General features: G+C 36.2%; 1 protein-coding gene across 8 annotated transcripts; it reads right to left on the bottom strand.

Moving 5' to 3' along the window:
- Window positions 1–740: 740 nt before the first annotated feature.
- ZFAND5 (zinc finger AN1-type containing 5) lies at window positions 741–13,779 on the bottom strand. 8 transcript variants are annotated; one of them, XM_074280694.1, is made up of 6 exons: window positions 12,628–13,779; window positions 7,956–8,117; window positions 7,044–7,155; window positions 6,133–6,236; window positions 2,974–3,099; window positions 741–1,684 (listed from the first exon to the last, which is right to left on the bottom strand). In XM_074280694.1, the coding sequence occupies exons 2-6, from the start codon at window positions 8,104–8,106 to the stop codon at window positions 1,536–1,538; spliced, it is 642 nt and encodes a 213-aa protein (XP_074136795.1). In that variant the 5' UTR covers window positions 8,107–8,117; window positions 12,628–13,779; the 3' UTR covers window positions 741–1,535. The 8 variants fall into 8 exon arrangements, with proteins under 8 accessions (XP_074136795.1, XP_074136791.1, XP_074136798.1 ...); XM_074280690.1 differs by having other exon boundaries at window positions 6,133–6,239; window positions 12,628–13,591; XM_074280697.1 differs by having other exon boundaries at window positions 13,491–13,538.
- Window positions 13,780–17,035: the final 3,256 nt, after the last annotated feature.

The raw sequence follows: 17,035 nt of genomic DNA, 5'->3' as shown, positions 1-17,035 counted from the left end.
ACCCATAATGAACAAGTGGAAATAATTCCCTCTGTACATGATTTTTATTATTTACATAATACAATATAGCATAAATGCTGAGGAGCATGATTGTGTGCGATACATAAATATGAACTATCTGTACACATTTGCATATCTAACTCCAAACTAAAATACATAAAATTTAAGCCAAAAATCTGATGTCTTTAAGAATAAAGTAAAAACTAGGATTGAACACTTTAAAAAAAAAAAAAAAAAAAAAGGCAAAAGTCACGCCTTGTATACATACTTAACTATTTACAAATGAAAACAGGCATTACCACAACACTAGTCTAAACCATACTAAGTTTATGTTAACCCCCCCCAAAAAAAACCCCACAAGTTTCATACATCACAAAAAAACCTTCCATTATAACACAGAAGTGATATTACCAGACAAGCATCAGTGAAGTATACTGCCTTTTCTAGAGTTGTTATTGTACAATGCTGTAGATAAAGCAGCCCATGCAATACACCCAAGAACAACTATAGTCCTACACCCAAGTACAATTAAAATGATAAAAGCAGCCTTCGAAGAGTGGTTCTGGGTACCACTTAAGCCATGTCGGTTATGTTTTTTTCCATGCAGAAGGGTGCAATTACATTGAAGACTGAAGTTTTAAACAACCTTTCTGGAACCCAAAACATTCAACAGAAGAAATACACAAGAAATTAAACTGTTCAAAACCTTTTGCAAAATAAGATTCATCAAATACACATAATTTGATTAAAGCTGCTGTATGAAAACCATGTAGCGTTTATTTCTTCTTGTAAACAAACAAAAAAACCCTACTACAGTATTGTGCTACACAACATTTTTAGCTACACAAGAATAAAGCAGACAAATCTTCTGGTGCAGACCCCGCACACTGTTTCAGTTTAATGGATTATCATAACTTGTTTCAATGTTTTTACCCTTCAAGTTAGAATGTCTTTCACAGCAATTAGTTGAACATGGCTTATATATGGCACCAAAAATATTCATTTCACTGAAAGATCTTATACTTTACATATAACTTACTTCTGCTTCAAAAGAATGAGTTGTAGAAATTAACAGGGCAAAGTTTAACTATGGAAAAAGTAGACTGCCAGCCTTTTTCTGGTGTACCATTTTTTTTATACAGGCACATAACACTAGCCAATGATAGTATACCTTGATTACATTCCCAAAAGGCAGAGATAATGCTGCAAACATGCAGGTTTTACATATTTGTTTGGCACATGTGAACTAAATAATCTTGTTTCCAATATCTGTGCATTTCAATTATGGTGCAGGATATCATCCAATTTTATTCAGAGGGAGGGCATATACATTTATAGGGCTGTATCTATCCAATTCTGCCTGTAACAAACACCCAAACATCCTAAAATATCAATTATGAGACAGACAAGTTTAAAGTAAAACTCTGGAGAACATCAAAGGAAAATGCCATGCATCTGCTCTTTAATGTTTTCCTACGATATATTAAAATAAAAACAAAAACAAAATTCAGTCTCTTCACAAGTAGTAATTTAGTTTATATTCTCTGGATTTTTTCAGCCACAACAACTGGATTCTCTTTCCTGATTTTTGCTGCCGCTTCTGCTTTATAATCATAGGGGCAGTTGTGCTTGTCAGAATAACGATGAAGTCCACAAAACAAATTTCCACACCGGCAGTCAAACCCTGTACAAAGAAGAAACAGAGTCACTTGGGAACTGAAGCTCTAAAGTATTTATAGATTTATAGAATCCATGGTCACTACAAGAGGAACAGAGGAAAAATACTTCTCATACATATGTGTGTGTGTGTGTGTATATATATATATATATATATATATATATATATATACACACACACACATATGATACATATATACATATATATAATATATATAATGAATATATATATATGTATGTATATATATATATATATATATATATATATATAAATATATATATATATATATATATTCATTCTTTCATTTCAGCAATTTTCATCCTATGTGTTTGTTATGAAAGTTTTAACCTTATATTTAATTAAATAAAAAATCCCTCCTCCCCAACAAAAACAAAAAACATCTCAGTTATTTTTCTTTTCTATTTTTTGGGGGGCACTAGGATCTTTATTATTTCTAATATTTCTATTTTATAGATGAAAACACAAGTTCAATGCCTATGATCATGTAAAGAAGAATAAGCATTAGAAGTAGAATATAAATGAAATAGAATATTAAAAATATAATAAAAATAATATAAATATAAAATAATAATATTATATAAATAAATAATATATGATAATATAAATAATAAAATATAAAAAATTTTTATAATACCTCCATTATTTTTCTTTTCTATTTTGGGGGGCACTAGGATATTTATTATTTCTAATATTTCTATTTTATAGATGAAAACACATGATCATGTAAAAGAGAATAAGCATCAGAAGTAGAATATAAATGGATCATATATAAATGGACTAATATATCTTCCTGAAGTCCCAAATCCTACATCATATATAGGTTAAAAATACTCCCAGACCTACATGTAGACATGTAGAAAACAGCATCTATCCAACCAAGTGTAAATTGACCATGGCTAAAGAATACCTAGCCACCCAAAATAAATATGAATTAGCCCTTAGATTGTATATTAAAAAATTGTCCTTGGGATTTGACAGCTAATTCTTTCTTATAAAGGTTAAAAACAAAAGGAAGAAAAAATGTGAGGAAAACTAATTTTTAGAGTATTTTCATGTATTTTTATGTGTGTAAAATTTTTATTAGTTTTGCCATAGTGGAACATGGCACACAGGGCATTTCAACCGTACAATTGCTCAATTTACCTCCTAAGATTAAAAAATTGAACAAATAAAACAAGATTTCTTAAAACAAAAATCTTGATTAGCTTATTTTAAATTTAACATCTCCATATAATTAACATTGAACATTTAGTGGTCTTTCTCAGTTGCATTACCTGTAAGGCCAACTTTCTTCCTGCACATAAAACATCTGTTCTTCTTTGGTTTAGGCAATTCTGGAGCTTTTTCTTCACTCTGAGAAGTATTAGGTTGAGAAACTGATGGACTTGGCTGGGTGACAACTGGAGAATAAAGCCAAGAAATGGAAATTTTTGATAAGACTTAACTGGCTGACAACTTTGGTGATCATATTCCCTCAAATGATTCCTTAAAGGACTCTCATTCTATCCTGATTCTATACAGCAGTTAAACTTGCTTACAGTATTTTAACTGTATAGAATAACTTGCATCCTGTGGTCAACACATATAGAAAAGCAGCTATAATCAATTTATCCTATGCCCAATGTTATTTTAAAGTTTTAAAGGCAGAATATCATAAAACAAATATTGATGACATTTAGGATTATGAAGGCAAGTATTTCACTATCAGATTTACTCCTCTGAAAACTATTTTTAACTAAGGGTAAATAAAAGATAAATTATGAAAAGTCCCCCCAAAAAACAGATTAGTCAAAGTCAATCAACCTACAAATAAGCCAAATTTTTAAAGCCCCTAATTTCCATTATAAAAGCCTTAGGCGAGTATTTACAAAACTTTCTTCATGAGTCCCAATGTAATAAAAACCAATTTTTCAAATGTGTTATTGCCTTTTACGATTTACCAGTTTAGATATATAATCGTACTTGTTGATTCACATATATTATATATTCTGCTTAAAGGATATAAGTATACATTCTAATGCTAAAAGTATTGTATGTTTAAACACATTGACAATTTGCAAGGATTTTGTGGAATAACTCTTCTAGGATCATTTATTAAGAATTATTATCAAAGAATAATGAAACTGTTAAACCTAAAACGGTTTTAGTACTCTTGAACTCTTTGGTAAAAAAAAACTTGCTAAAACTGGTACACCTAGTAGGATAAACAGAAATGAACAATTCCTGGGTGTGTTTATTAAAAAAAAAAAAACAAACAAACAAAAAAAAAAACAGTATCAAAATACATAATATAAAATAATTTATTGGGATTCAAGAAGTTAAAGAGCTTATATATAAGCTTATATATTATATAATAGCTGAAGAGGACTTTTAGGAATAATTTAGTTCAAATTTCTATTTTCATAAGGACTAATTGATCAAAAAACTTATGTGATTTTCCCAAGGTCAAACCAATTATCAACCTAAGCAGAAGACAGAAACTTCTCTTATGAAGTACTCTTGAAATTGCACCATTAGAAGAACAATAGGAATGAAGGGATTGGTGTAGGTGGGAAGCAAGGCTGGAATATTCATTGAGTTTTATAAAAGGAGGAAACTGACTTTCCCCAACATATACAAAACTATCTTTAGCCTAAAACAAAATTAAGTATTTACAATTTTGTCAATATAGACTATAATCTTGGCCATGGTGTTAATAAAAGTAAATAGTTTAAAGATTCATTCTCACCTAAGCCACTCTTAAGTTGTACCATTGTACATTGTTTATAATTTGCAAGGAAATTATAGAATGACCCATATATAATAGCACACAGACCACCCTTTGATTTTCCAGCATAGATATTAAAACATTGTCTTTAGATGTTAGTACACTTCCCCAAAGTAGGACAAATATAAAAGGTTATTAGAATAGTCATTTCCATAAGGAGGTAGTATATTACCTATATCCCATTTTTGGATTGGAAACACATTTCTGACATCCTAATAAGAACTACTTGCCTTGGTCACTAAGTTTACTTAACTTTACTGATTGTAATCATTAGGTCATCCTGAGAATACAAGTACATTTCTCACTTTTTTTTTCAAACTTATTCCCTTATTACTTAAAAGTCCAGCAGACCATGAAGATAAATTGCTACAATATAGATTCTTAATTTATATGTTAACAATCAACCTTAATCACTGTTGAAAATCCAGATCCTTCTCTCCCCCTCCTTGGCAATTAAGGTTAAATGACTTGCCCAGGGTCACACAGCCAGGAAGTATTAAGTCTCTGAGATAAAATTTGAACTCAGGTCCTCCTGACTTCAGGACTGGTGCTCTATCCACTGAGCTGCCCGGAAATCCTTATTTTCTTGACGTACTGTCATTTCATCCCTAAATAGGCTTCACATTTCATCTTACTTGGTGCATTCTTCAAAATAGGAAAATTCCTCTAAGATTTACTTAAAAAACCTTAGCAGTATATCTGAATAACATCTATTATTTCTTCTAGTTAATGTTTAGCACATCACTTATTCATGCAGTATACCTTCCAGTTCTTATGAAAAATCTTTACTAAATGAAAAATTTCTGAAGTCATTTCTATTGTTTCTTTATAGGAAAATCTAAAATCCATTAACATTTTTTTTTTCAAATAATAAGTTTCATTTACCTCCTGGAAAAGGAAGTAAAGTTAAGTAAAAAATGCCATGAAGACCAAGAAATTTTTCCTAGTTTCTACAATGTCCAATTTTAATCCATTATTTAAAATGCTTGGGCTCCTTGTAGGCCCTATAAAAGAACAGGCAGGACTACTTTGAAATTAACATATATTTACATACACAAAGCCAAATTTCCTTTAAAAGGTTATTCTAAAGTTAGGTTAAACTGCTACAGTTGAGACATTAATATTAATTGGTTTAGGAATTTCCTTCTCTTCAGTCATCATGGTGGTAAATCAAAAAAAGCCAGTCTGAATTAGAAGAATCTCTTGAATATATAAAGTTTTACTACTGCATATACATGTGAGAAAACAAAAAACAATTTACCACATACTATTTCTCTTGTGTGGGAAGATGCACAATAATTTATAGAGATGTGTTAAGAAACAAGCAGCTGTTCAGTCACTTCACAAGCTAAAAGTAACTTAATCTTAACCAAAGAAATCATTGGAGGACCTAATCACATCATCCAAATTCACACTTTTTTTTTTTTGGTAGACCGAGTTCAAAGATTTTAAATTGTCCCTTCATAGCTGCTTCAAGTACCATATTACTAAATGCAGTTACCAAAAAAGTATACTAGTTTTATATTAAGACTTATCAGTGGAAAGAAGATAATTTTTGCAAATATCTTTAAATATCTATAAGGAACCCCTACATAAACCCTCTCTTTAGGATTCAGAGGAGCATTCAGAAGGACATTCAATTAATATTAAGGAATTAAAAGCATACCTGGCTCTGATGCCTCTGTTTTCGGTGTGGTTATTTTGTCCTCTCTTGAAATGCTCATTTCTGTCATTTGCTGTGTTACAGGCAAAGCGGCCACAGGCACATTTCTACTTGAGTTCAGTAAAATAAAAATTTAAGGCATTAGCAGCTTAATATTTTAAGTATATATATTTTCAAAGTATTTTAGCTTCTTTAGCTATTTTCAAGCTTCTATGTCTACAAGGACATAGGTTTAATATAAACTATATTTCAACATTTAAGGCCTCCTAAGGCCAAACTCTCAAAGCACTTTGACTAGCTTTGTCCTACTAGTCTAATTTGTACTACAGTTACAAGAAGTAACTATAGTTACTAAATAATGTCGTTTTTAAAAATTGGTTTACACATTTTTACTCTTTGCATTTTAATTCATTTAAGCCTAGTCTTGACTGCTTGATCTGAAGTTTTGAGGACAAAAATTATGCCTTGTTCATCATTACAAAATTACACTCCCATTTAAATTTGTCTATTTGATTAAATAACTTTAGTATATTACTTAATTTTGTGCCCTTTTGACATTTAAAATATAGAAAGACTGTTTCTCAAATTCTTTTTTTTTTCCCCCCTGAGGCTGGGGTTAAGGGTTGCTTAACCCAGCTGAGGCTGGGTTGCTCAGGGTCACACAGCTAGGAAGGGTTAAGTGTCTGAGACCAGATTTGAAAAAAACAAAAAATTTAATATTAGATCATCCTTAGTATTTTCTTTACAGGAATGCATTATAATGCTTACATTTTCATTCAAACATTTACTACTATAATTTTATATGTAATGCTTCATACATTTGAAGTTTTCTCTAGACTGAATGACTATGGCACAACTTTATTCACTTATGTTTTGTAATGTAATGCAAGAATAACCCGAAAACAAAATCTTACCTTGATTTTTCAGATGTGCTGCCAGCAGCACCTTCACAGTTATTTAAACTAGTTTCTGCTCTTTGAACTGATGCAGAATCTGAGGTAGGACTGTTGGAACCATTAGCTGATCCTATAAAACAAAAACAGGAACAGTAGATTGTGAGAAGCTTCTTTAAAAAAATTTTCAACAAAAAAAAAAAAATCCAACCTATAAGATATCCAAAGTTGGAAAGGCCATCTGAGTAAATACTGGATAAGCAGAAGATAGAAGATCCCTTGTCAGAAACATTGTAGGAGGAATTTTCTGTTCAGAATAGGTACAAGTTGGACTAGATAACCTCGGATTTTCCTTATAACTTAGGAGATATTGTGATTTCCAATTAATCTACTATCAAGTAACCTTAAAATGTTCCATACACACACACACACACACACACACACAAAATATTGAGGTATGTTCATCTTCTAATTGCCTTTACTATACTGGCAGAATCTTCTTATTCCTAGGGTGATAGTTCACACAAAATATAAAATTTAAATGACATATCCAAAGCACTCTTAAAGCATGGAGTAAATTTTCAATTAAAAATGAATAATCCTAAATCATTATGCAGCTTTTCCCTTCTTTCCCTCACATAAGCTCTTCGGTAGCAGGGCCTAATTTTTTGGGGGGGAAATATGGGTGAGGAGAGGTTTTTTCCATATTTCCATATTTATTCCAGCACCTTGCAAATAGTAAGTACTCAACACAAGCTTGTTGAATTGAGCTTTTTAGAAGTACTTTGCTGTTGCCTTTTTAAGTTTAAAATTCTCTCCCCCCCTCAGGTTCCAGTAGATTTCAGTATAGTTCAGCTTCAGCTCACATAATGGGTTCTAGAGTTCTTTTAGCCACTTCTTCAAATATTATAAATTTCCTTGGCAACCACTTACCCATTGGGCTCATTCTGCCACTATTTTGCTGCCGCTGAAGATGTTCTTTGTAACAAACTGAACACATGCCATTTGTCCTAGGATTTCCATAAAAGCCACATCCTGTGCTACACAGCATGGGCCCTGGGGTCTGGTTTGTCTCCTGAGCCATTTTTCTCTGGGCTGCAAATAAAATTAGAAAAAAATACATTAGAAGCTGGCATATCACCAAAATCAATCATTGACTTGGTATGATATCATCAGTATCTTTGCTTTTTCTAGAAAAAAAATGACAAGCATTCTTAACAAAAGCAGTAATTGTATAAGGAGACTTGGCAGAAATTACCCTTTTCTGAGTAAGACTTTCCTCATATTGAAAAATTCTAACATCCCATATTCACCCATCCCTCAAAATTTAAGCTTAATTTCCATTCTACCACTTCTTACTAATAACCAATCTTTTCAGGAAGAGAAAACAAATTGACTTCACAAGCTTTGACTTGCTATTATTTGTTCCTTTTAGTGCTTAATTTCATAAGCAATATTTAAATCATCTATTCAGGAAATCATTTGAATGAGTGAAATGAAAAAAAAAAAAAAGCATAACATAATGGTTTCAGGGAACTTGTGTCTTCTTTTAAAGTTTGAAAAGTGTTTATGAAGTTACAGAGGAGGTTAAACAAGGTTGTGTTTGTAATCTGACCCAGCCTGTTAACTGGCAACAACACATGTACAGATCCTTAAGCTACTTCTTGTGAAATCCCTCCTAGTGTTCTTTACTTGAAGTAGATTAGTTATTCCAAGTACTTAAGATAGTATCAACTGCTGAAAATTTTGCTCATCAATTTTTAGATTACTTAGATTAAGAATTTTAGGCTCCAACTACTGCAATAAAAAACTCAAAATCAAATACTTCTAAACATCCTAAAGTAATTCTTTGCTACTTGTGTGAACAGGGATATGGAAAAGTTTCAGCAATATGAATGCTTCACCTTCTCTAGCAGTTAATCTCTGAAGCAAGGTTACTAGACAGAACTCAATATGGCAACCAAATCCTTGTGCTTCCAAGGGCACCATTATAATTAACACTTAGTATAATCAACTATTCTGTCACAAACTGTAGATGAATTAAGTTCATTAGATTGTCCTCTAGGTAAGAATTCCCTATTCTTAAAAGAATTTTTTTAAAAATAAAGATTAGATTATTTTCAGGTCATTCTAAAATTGTAGCCAGAAGCAAATAATTTTAAAAGCAGCAATGTAAGCTTATAGAACATTATTTTTTTTAAACTGTAATCCTGACTGAGAAATTAATCAGTAGTAAGCATTTATTAAGTATACCAAAGAAGCCTGTAAAAATAAGATAACCAAGGAAACCTTAAGAAAATCAAATATTACAAAATGTGTGTTGACAATTTTAAAGGTGATTATTGCAATACTTTACTTTTAGTGCTATATTCTATTGCATCCCCTAAAATTAAAAACCAGAGAATTAGCATTAACTAGAATCCCAAATTCAATAAGCATTTAAGTAAGACAATGTAAAAACCTGCTTAAAATACAGACAATAGGAAGGGCTCCTAGCAGGAGATTTTATTTTAGGGAGTGGGAGAAGCAACAACTAGGTAAGATAACTTGAGGAAGGAGAGGAAACCTGAGGAAACACTTTTACCAGGAAGGAGAACAGGAACTAGATGGAACTTTTAATGTATCTAATCTCCTAACAGGACATTAAAAGGGAATAAACATTACAGGTATGAAGATAGGTTTCTGCAAATGTATTTGAGCAAGACTATATCTCAAGTTTACCATGGACTTCAGAACAAGCCAAAGCAAGGAAAAGTTGATTATCAATTATGTTAATGAAAACACTACTTGTGTTGGTCAAGATGGCCTGCTCAGATCTGACTTCTTTTAATAGTTGCCTGTCCCTTTAAATAGGATGGAGGAAAATTTAGCTTACTCATTTTAGAGTGGATACTGTAAACATTTCATTATCATTTTATTTAGATAACTGGCTTAAAGCATTTTACAAAAATACCTTTCAGTGATTTATGCAAATGAAAATGTGAGGGACTGTCTATAATAATACTAACCCTATATTTTCTATGCAAAATCAAGTCTTTAATTTCAAGTTATTACTTTCTCCAATGATTAAAATTAGTCCATTACTCTTTGTGGTATCCCAAATATCTTGTAGATAATTCTAAACATTACTTAACCCCCTTAAGATTAAGCCACTATATATATATATATATATATATATATATATATATATATATAGCACCATATAGATTAAACTACAACCTGATTAATGTTTTAATTAATCCCAAATTTGGAAATTAAAGTGCTCTGGCAGTATAAGTACTAAATTATGGAGAACAAAACAACAACAAAAAAAACCCAATCCAAATATGTCCACTTGGCAGATTAAAATTTGTTATCTTCTGAGAGGAAAGTTGTGCTTGCTAGATAAAGCTACTATTAGAAATCAGCAACCTTTAACTTGCTTTCTGTTTTCCCTTGGAAAGCCAGTTTTAAATGCCATCACGTGTGCTCAAGCTAGCTTTAATACTTCTCAGAAGCTTAGATCACATGGGTGGGTACATTAGCTTCCGCCTGTCACAAGGCTGCAATGTGACAGGCTGAGGTGGAGGCTCTCTCACAACCTAGTCAACAGAGGCCTCTGAAATCAGCTTCTATTTATACCTCAGAGGTTGCTAACTCTAAGACCTAAAGAACTAAGGCTGTGGAAACTACTTTAATGGGAAAGTGTAAAATCCCATTAACATTGCTCCAGTTTTCTTTATGGAAGGAAAGAGGATAGTCTTAAAACCTCATATAGAAAAGAAAGCATCATGAATCAGCCATTTTAAAGAGTTCCACACATTTTAACATGATAAGAAACATCTGAGGACTATCAATGAAAGTTATGTTAATTGGTCAATGTTGCACATAAACTTTTGGGGGTGGGGAGGCCTGTTTACCATTAGTTCAGTTATCAAATAATCATTTTGTGAAACATAACATGGTTTAGGACTGAAACAGGACATTTCACCATGATTAATTTTAGTGCTGCAACAATAAATTTTACATAAATTTACACCTCACTCTTACCTTATCTTTGAAAAAAGACAAGTAATAAAAATCTTCACACCCCCTATCTTAAGTAAGGTATCTTTGAAATGTAGTTCTTCGTACTGACAGTTTTAACTTGTGGGAAATTAGCTTCAAAAACAGCATTTAAAAACTCAATTCAAATTAACTAGCAATATTTGCACATCAAGAAATGAGGGGAAAAGATGGTGGTAGTCAAAACAGTGAATCCCTTAAAAATAACTTGGTAGGATAAATAGTATTTAGGTCAGAGGGACCCAGCTTCAAACCTAATAACCTCTTGAAAAAGTCACAGAAGATCCACAATGGGGGAAAAAAAAATCGTGTGTATAGCCAACCTCCAAACCCTTTTAAAAAATGGGAAGCTTTGTTTTGAGCCCGTTTTTTGCGAAGGTTTGTTCCACAACTTGTAAGGAAAATGGCTTTTAAACCATTTTAAGGATCCATTTAAGGATCACGTTTACCCTACAGAGTAATCTAGAACAAAAGGGAAAACCAAATACACTTCCTCAAGCCAAAGACAGGTGGGGGGCAGAAACACGCAAAAAGGGGGAGTATGTGGAAACAAGGGATAGGAACCCTCGCTCCCCGCCCCCCCCCAAAAAAAGGTCTGGGGGGAGGGAAGAGGAGACCTGCCCCTTAAACAAAGCCGACAGTACTGATGCTGGTTCAAAACAGCTTACGTGTTCAGCCTTATAGAATAGGGGGGCTCCCCCTCAATCCAGGCCTACGAGACCTGCATGGCCTGGTGAGGTACAAAATCACTGAGTCATGCTGAACAAAACCAGCACCCCAGGGTCTACTACCTCCTCTCCATACACTCCATACATGCCAGGGATCAGGTTAAGGGAAAAAAACACACACACACACACACACACACACACACACACACACACACACACTCGGCGCCCGGAGTCGTCCTCCTCTCTTTGTTTCTTTCTCCCTTTCTTTCCTCGCCCAGGGCAGTAGCAGTCGCCGCCGATTTACAAGAGAAAAGAGCAACCTCTTCCTGACGGATTTCTAAGGGGTGAAGGGATGACGGTTCCCACGTTCTGGCCAAGACGAGGCCTCCCCAATGGTGTGAGAATAAGGACTGATGGAGGAGGAAGCCGGGAAAGAAAGGCCCAGGGCCACGACGACAAAATGACGCCGCTGCCTTTGTGCTTCCTCGGGGGCCTTGCTCACGCTCCCTCCCTCTCCCTCCCTCCCCCTTCCTGGGCCTCGAGCAGGTGGGCCTCCACCCTCTCGGCCCGGCCCAGGACGCTCGCCCCTAGGCCCGGGCTCCTCGAGCTCGTTCCAGGGAACGATTTCAATTCGGCCAGGCCTGGGTTAGCCCAAGAAGGGTCCGGGGCCCCCCGGCGTCCTCGTCCCAAATAAGGGAGGCCTTCTGGATTGCCAGTTCATACCCCGGCGCACATCCCATAGCCCCCAAAATAACCGTCCAATTTCTTTTTCCCTACAATTCCCCTCCCCTCCCCCCCCCCGCGGCAAAGCCCCTACAGAGCACAGGCGGAAAGGCGGCCTCTTCCACCTTCGCTCCCTCCTCCCCCAGGGAATTCGTCTACTCCTTACTTACGGAGTAGGCTCCAGGAGGCCGAAAAACTCTTAAGACGGTGGGAGCGGGGAGCAGCTGCAGAACGCTAATGGGAGGGCCGGCTCAGCCTCCGCGACGGCTTGGAGGAAAGGAGGAAGGAGAGAGAAGGCGCGCGGCAGTGGCTGCAGCGCTGGCTCCCGGGCCGGGCGAGGCGCGTGCGGTGGATCAGGTCCCTGGTGGGAGCTCGCGCTCACTAGCTGGAGAACAGGCAGTGGTGGCAGCACCAGCGGCGCCTCCTCAGGCGCCGTCTCCTCCACAGCCCGCAGATGCCGTTGGCTGACCCAGAACCGGGCGCGCGAGCGAGAGGAAGCCCGGGGGCCCGAGCTCGCGCGACCGCCTCCGCTCTCTGGTTCCCTCCTTTGTGTTGGCTGAGCGGAGCGTGGCCGAGACACGCCGAGACTCGGGAAATGGGAGGAGGGAGTGGGAGGGGGACGGGCGCTGGAAGAGGCGGAGGGAAGAGGCGAAGACGACCACGGGGCCGCTTCCTCCCCAGGGTCAGGCGACGATCCGAGGCCGGGATTGGGAGGGAAGTTCCCGACGGTCTTTCCAGGAGGTTACTCCTCCTTCACGTTCGGATGAGGTTCTCGCAGCTCCAGGGAGCGGGTCTCACGCTCACGCTCGCTGGAGCAGCACCGCCCTCTCTTTCCCACCAGCAATTCCGGCGTACGGGTCACGCCGCCGTGGTGCGCTTTCTACCGTCAGTTCACCCAGAGACGGCCCTAAGTCTCCAGGCAGAAGGAGGCGGGGCGGGGTCGTCAGCGAAAACCCACCGCTGGAGGGGGCAGGAGCGGGCCGAGGACACAGTACCAGCGGCGGCAGCAGTGGCGAATTATTCTTTAACCTACCCAGGCACCGAGTAAAGCTCCACCCGCTGCTGCTGCTTGGGCCTTCAAGGACGGTGACGAAGATGACGAAGGATTCTCTCTGACTCCGCCCCCGGGCTCCCGAGCTCTCCGCCTCCAGTACGCCGGAGGCGAGGAGGAGGAGGAGGAAGAGGAAGAGGGAGAGGGAGAGGCCGAGGGATAGGGGTGAAACCTAGCTTTGGAGCCAACGCTCCTGACCCGCCCCAGGATGGACAGACAAAGCTACTGCCATTCAAGACTTAAGCAAAAAAAAAAAAAAAAAAAAAAAAAAGCCTAAGCGGCGGAGGCTAAGGGTGGGACTGGGAGGCGGAAGTAGTGTAGAGGATACAAGTCTATTTTTAACTTGATTAACACCCTCCCCCTCCAGCAACTTTCGCTTAAAAACTCCCATTCCCTCCCCCACTCCCTAACCTGAGAGTTCTCACGCTTTGTCTCAAATCTAGTGTGGATATTTTTTGTTGTTGTTGTTTCTTTTAAGTTCGGAAAGTCTTTCTCATTAGCCAGATTGGTCTGTCTCTCTTCTCTTGCTCCTGTTTTCGCAGCTGTGGGCTCATGGGTCACATACTCATTTCTTTCCCGATGCCACCTGGAGGTATCATTAATACCCCTTTACAAATGGGAAACCCGAGCTTGGAGAACTTGAAGAGACTTGCCCAAGGTCGTGCAGTGGTTATGCTGTGTCAGGAAAAATACTTGGATCCCGGGGCTGCCTATTCTTTTGGCCCTAAAGTAGTTTTTCTGTTTTGGAGAGACTGTTTTAGTCAGCCTTTGGAAACCCCTAGAAATTGCTTCTTCCAGCAAAGCCATAGTGATTTGGGAGAAAGTACCTAATGTTCCATCACTGGAATGTTTGAGTAAGGAACACACGCAAAGAGGGAGGAGGGGCGGGGGCAAAAAGAGAGCAGAAGAGACCATTAGCTGATCCCATAAAGCACATGGGGACTGATAGGGGGAAACGCTCGATGGGGAAATTCAAAATGGTACAAAGTATGACTTGGGAAAAATCAGGAATGACTAGAAAATCGGTTAACTCAAACCAATCTTCACTAGATAATAAAATAACAATGAAACTAGCAGATAAAAAATAAATAATAAGATGTATCATAATTAAAGGACTATAAAACGATTTTCTTTCTCTTTCATTTGGTCTTAGGAGCTGAGAAGTTGTCTGACTGGTGGATAATTCTGGTTTATGACACCTTGTGTATAACTGAAACCCAGTCAGGCAAAACATTCAACTCCTTTTAGTTGCCATGTTCCCAAATTATATTACATAGGTTTTGTTTGTTTGGTTGGTTGGTTTTTATCTTAGGGAACTATATGGTTTAAAGATATGTAACACTTTCTGCCTCAGGATTTTGTGATCAATTATTAAGCTAGTATTTTTGTTTGGGACAGTGAGGTAAATGTATCCTCAGAATCCTTGGATTTGCTTTCTTGAATCAATTTATTTTATTGTGTCCCTTTTTCATAAAAGGAAATGCAGCCCTATAAATGACTTCTTGGTGATGATATATTTTGAGAACTATTAAGGTTGAAGGTCATCTTTATTGAGGGCAGAAACAATGTTGTCAATGTATACTTGACTTTTTTTAAAATGTTGCATAAATATAAAATTAAATTATTTACTACTGGAAATTCAAAAATCCTCCATGATATGCCCAGTTGTGCATAACAAGCTAGCCTATATTAGAATTTTATGAAATTACTGCTTAAAGAGTCTTGTGGAACAGAGGAAAGGACAGCTTCCCTTTTAAACTCCTGGGTAGCAGAGGAGAGCAATCTTTCAGAGGCAGGGACTATAGCTATATATCTCTTCTTGTCTTGGGTTTTCAGTTAGAACTTGGGGTTTGAGGGGAGTACTGTAGCTCTCCTAGCATTATGGCCAAATTTCCTGGTATAGTTAAAAAAGAAAAAAAAAAAAAAAAGCATATGTTAAACTATCAGGCTATCAAGATCATTGCTCTATGCTCAGTATATAAGTAGGCCCTTAATAAATGCATCTTAAGGTAAAATCCCTTAATTTCTCTGATAATCAGTTTCTTGGCCTATTAAGAATATTAGACTAGATGATTTCCAGTGTTCTTTTCAGTTCTTGATTATATAATTCTGTTCAAAAGATTTTAATGGATCAGCTGAGGAACTAGCCATGAGTTAGGACAATTTATTTGGAAAACAACAAAACAACAAAATTTTTAGAATTGGAAGCAATATTGGAAATCATTTAATAGAATCCCTTTATTTTCTAGGAGAGGCAAGTGAGAGGAAGATATTGTGATTTACCGAAGATTATATAGACCAGTTAGCAGCAGAGTTGTAACTAAAAATGATTTCCTTTATTTCTAACTGTACTATACATGGCATCATATTCTGCCTTACAATCAACTAACTTAGAAGTTAATTTTGAACCCATAATTGAAGCATGAGAATGTAGAGGGAGAATTTGGAGAAAATCTAAAGGAGAATTCCCTATGCCATCTAGAAAGAATTAATACATGGGAAGTAGCTCTTAACAAGAAAAGCTTAGGTATTTGAGTTTACAAGGAAACTTAGCAACATCTGTCATTATTGACAAGGGCTAATTATCCACCATCCAAAAATCTGACATCAAATATCAAGGAGCATAGCACATCTGTAAGTAAAAAGTACAAATTCAATTTGTATTTGTACAAATACAGATGTATTTTTTTCCTTAACAGAGGTATCCTAAATGTTTACAATTTGGAATTGTTTCCTCATGAAGGTTATGCAATTGATCAATAAATAAGCATTAAGGGGCAGCTAGGTGTCAAAATGGTTAGAGCACTAGCCCTGAAGTCAAGAGGACCTGAATTCAAATATGTCCTTAGACACTTAACACTTCCTAGCTGTGAGACTCTGAGCAAGTCATTTAACCCCAATTGCCTCAGCCAAAAAAAAAAAAAAAAAGTAAATAAGCAATAAGTTGTAGAATGTTGAGGATACCAAAAAAAAAAAAAAATTAGTTCCCAGCCCCAAGAAGCTGGCATATTAACTGGGGAAATATACACATAAACTGGTACAAATAAGATAAATCGACAGTAGAAGGAAAATAACCTTAAAGAGGAAAAATTAGCATCTAGGAGAATCGAAAAATTAGTTGACATCAGTGGAGATACCCAGAAACACAAAACATAGTTTGAGAAAGGAAGCTAGTGATGAAACCCCATGGCTCCAGATGTCTATACATACATATATATATATATATATATATATATATATATATATATATATATATATATATATATATATATATATATATATATATATATATATATATATATATATATATATGTATATATATATATATATGTATATACACACACACACACACACACAAAGTATATATAATAAGATGAACTAGACATCTTCATGCAAGGAGTCAAATTGGACTTTTTAAGTATCACAAGTTGGCAGAACTATGATTTGGGGATGCAAGTGAGTTACAAAGCAGTTTGTTTAAAGGTTTAGAGTAGTTACTAATGCTTATTCTGAAGCGACTTTCTTTT

This window comes from Sminthopsis crassicaudata, chromosome 1 (assembly GCF_048593235.1).
Source record: "Sminthopsis crassicaudata isolate SCR6 chromosome 1, ASM4859323v1, whole genome shotgun sequence".
NCBI lineage: Eukaryota > Metazoa > Chordata > Mammalia > Dasyuromorphia > Dasyuridae > Sminthopsis > Sminthopsis crassicaudata.
Note: the sequence above shows the minus strand (reverse complement) of the source record. Positions and strands in the feature narration are given on the sequence as shown.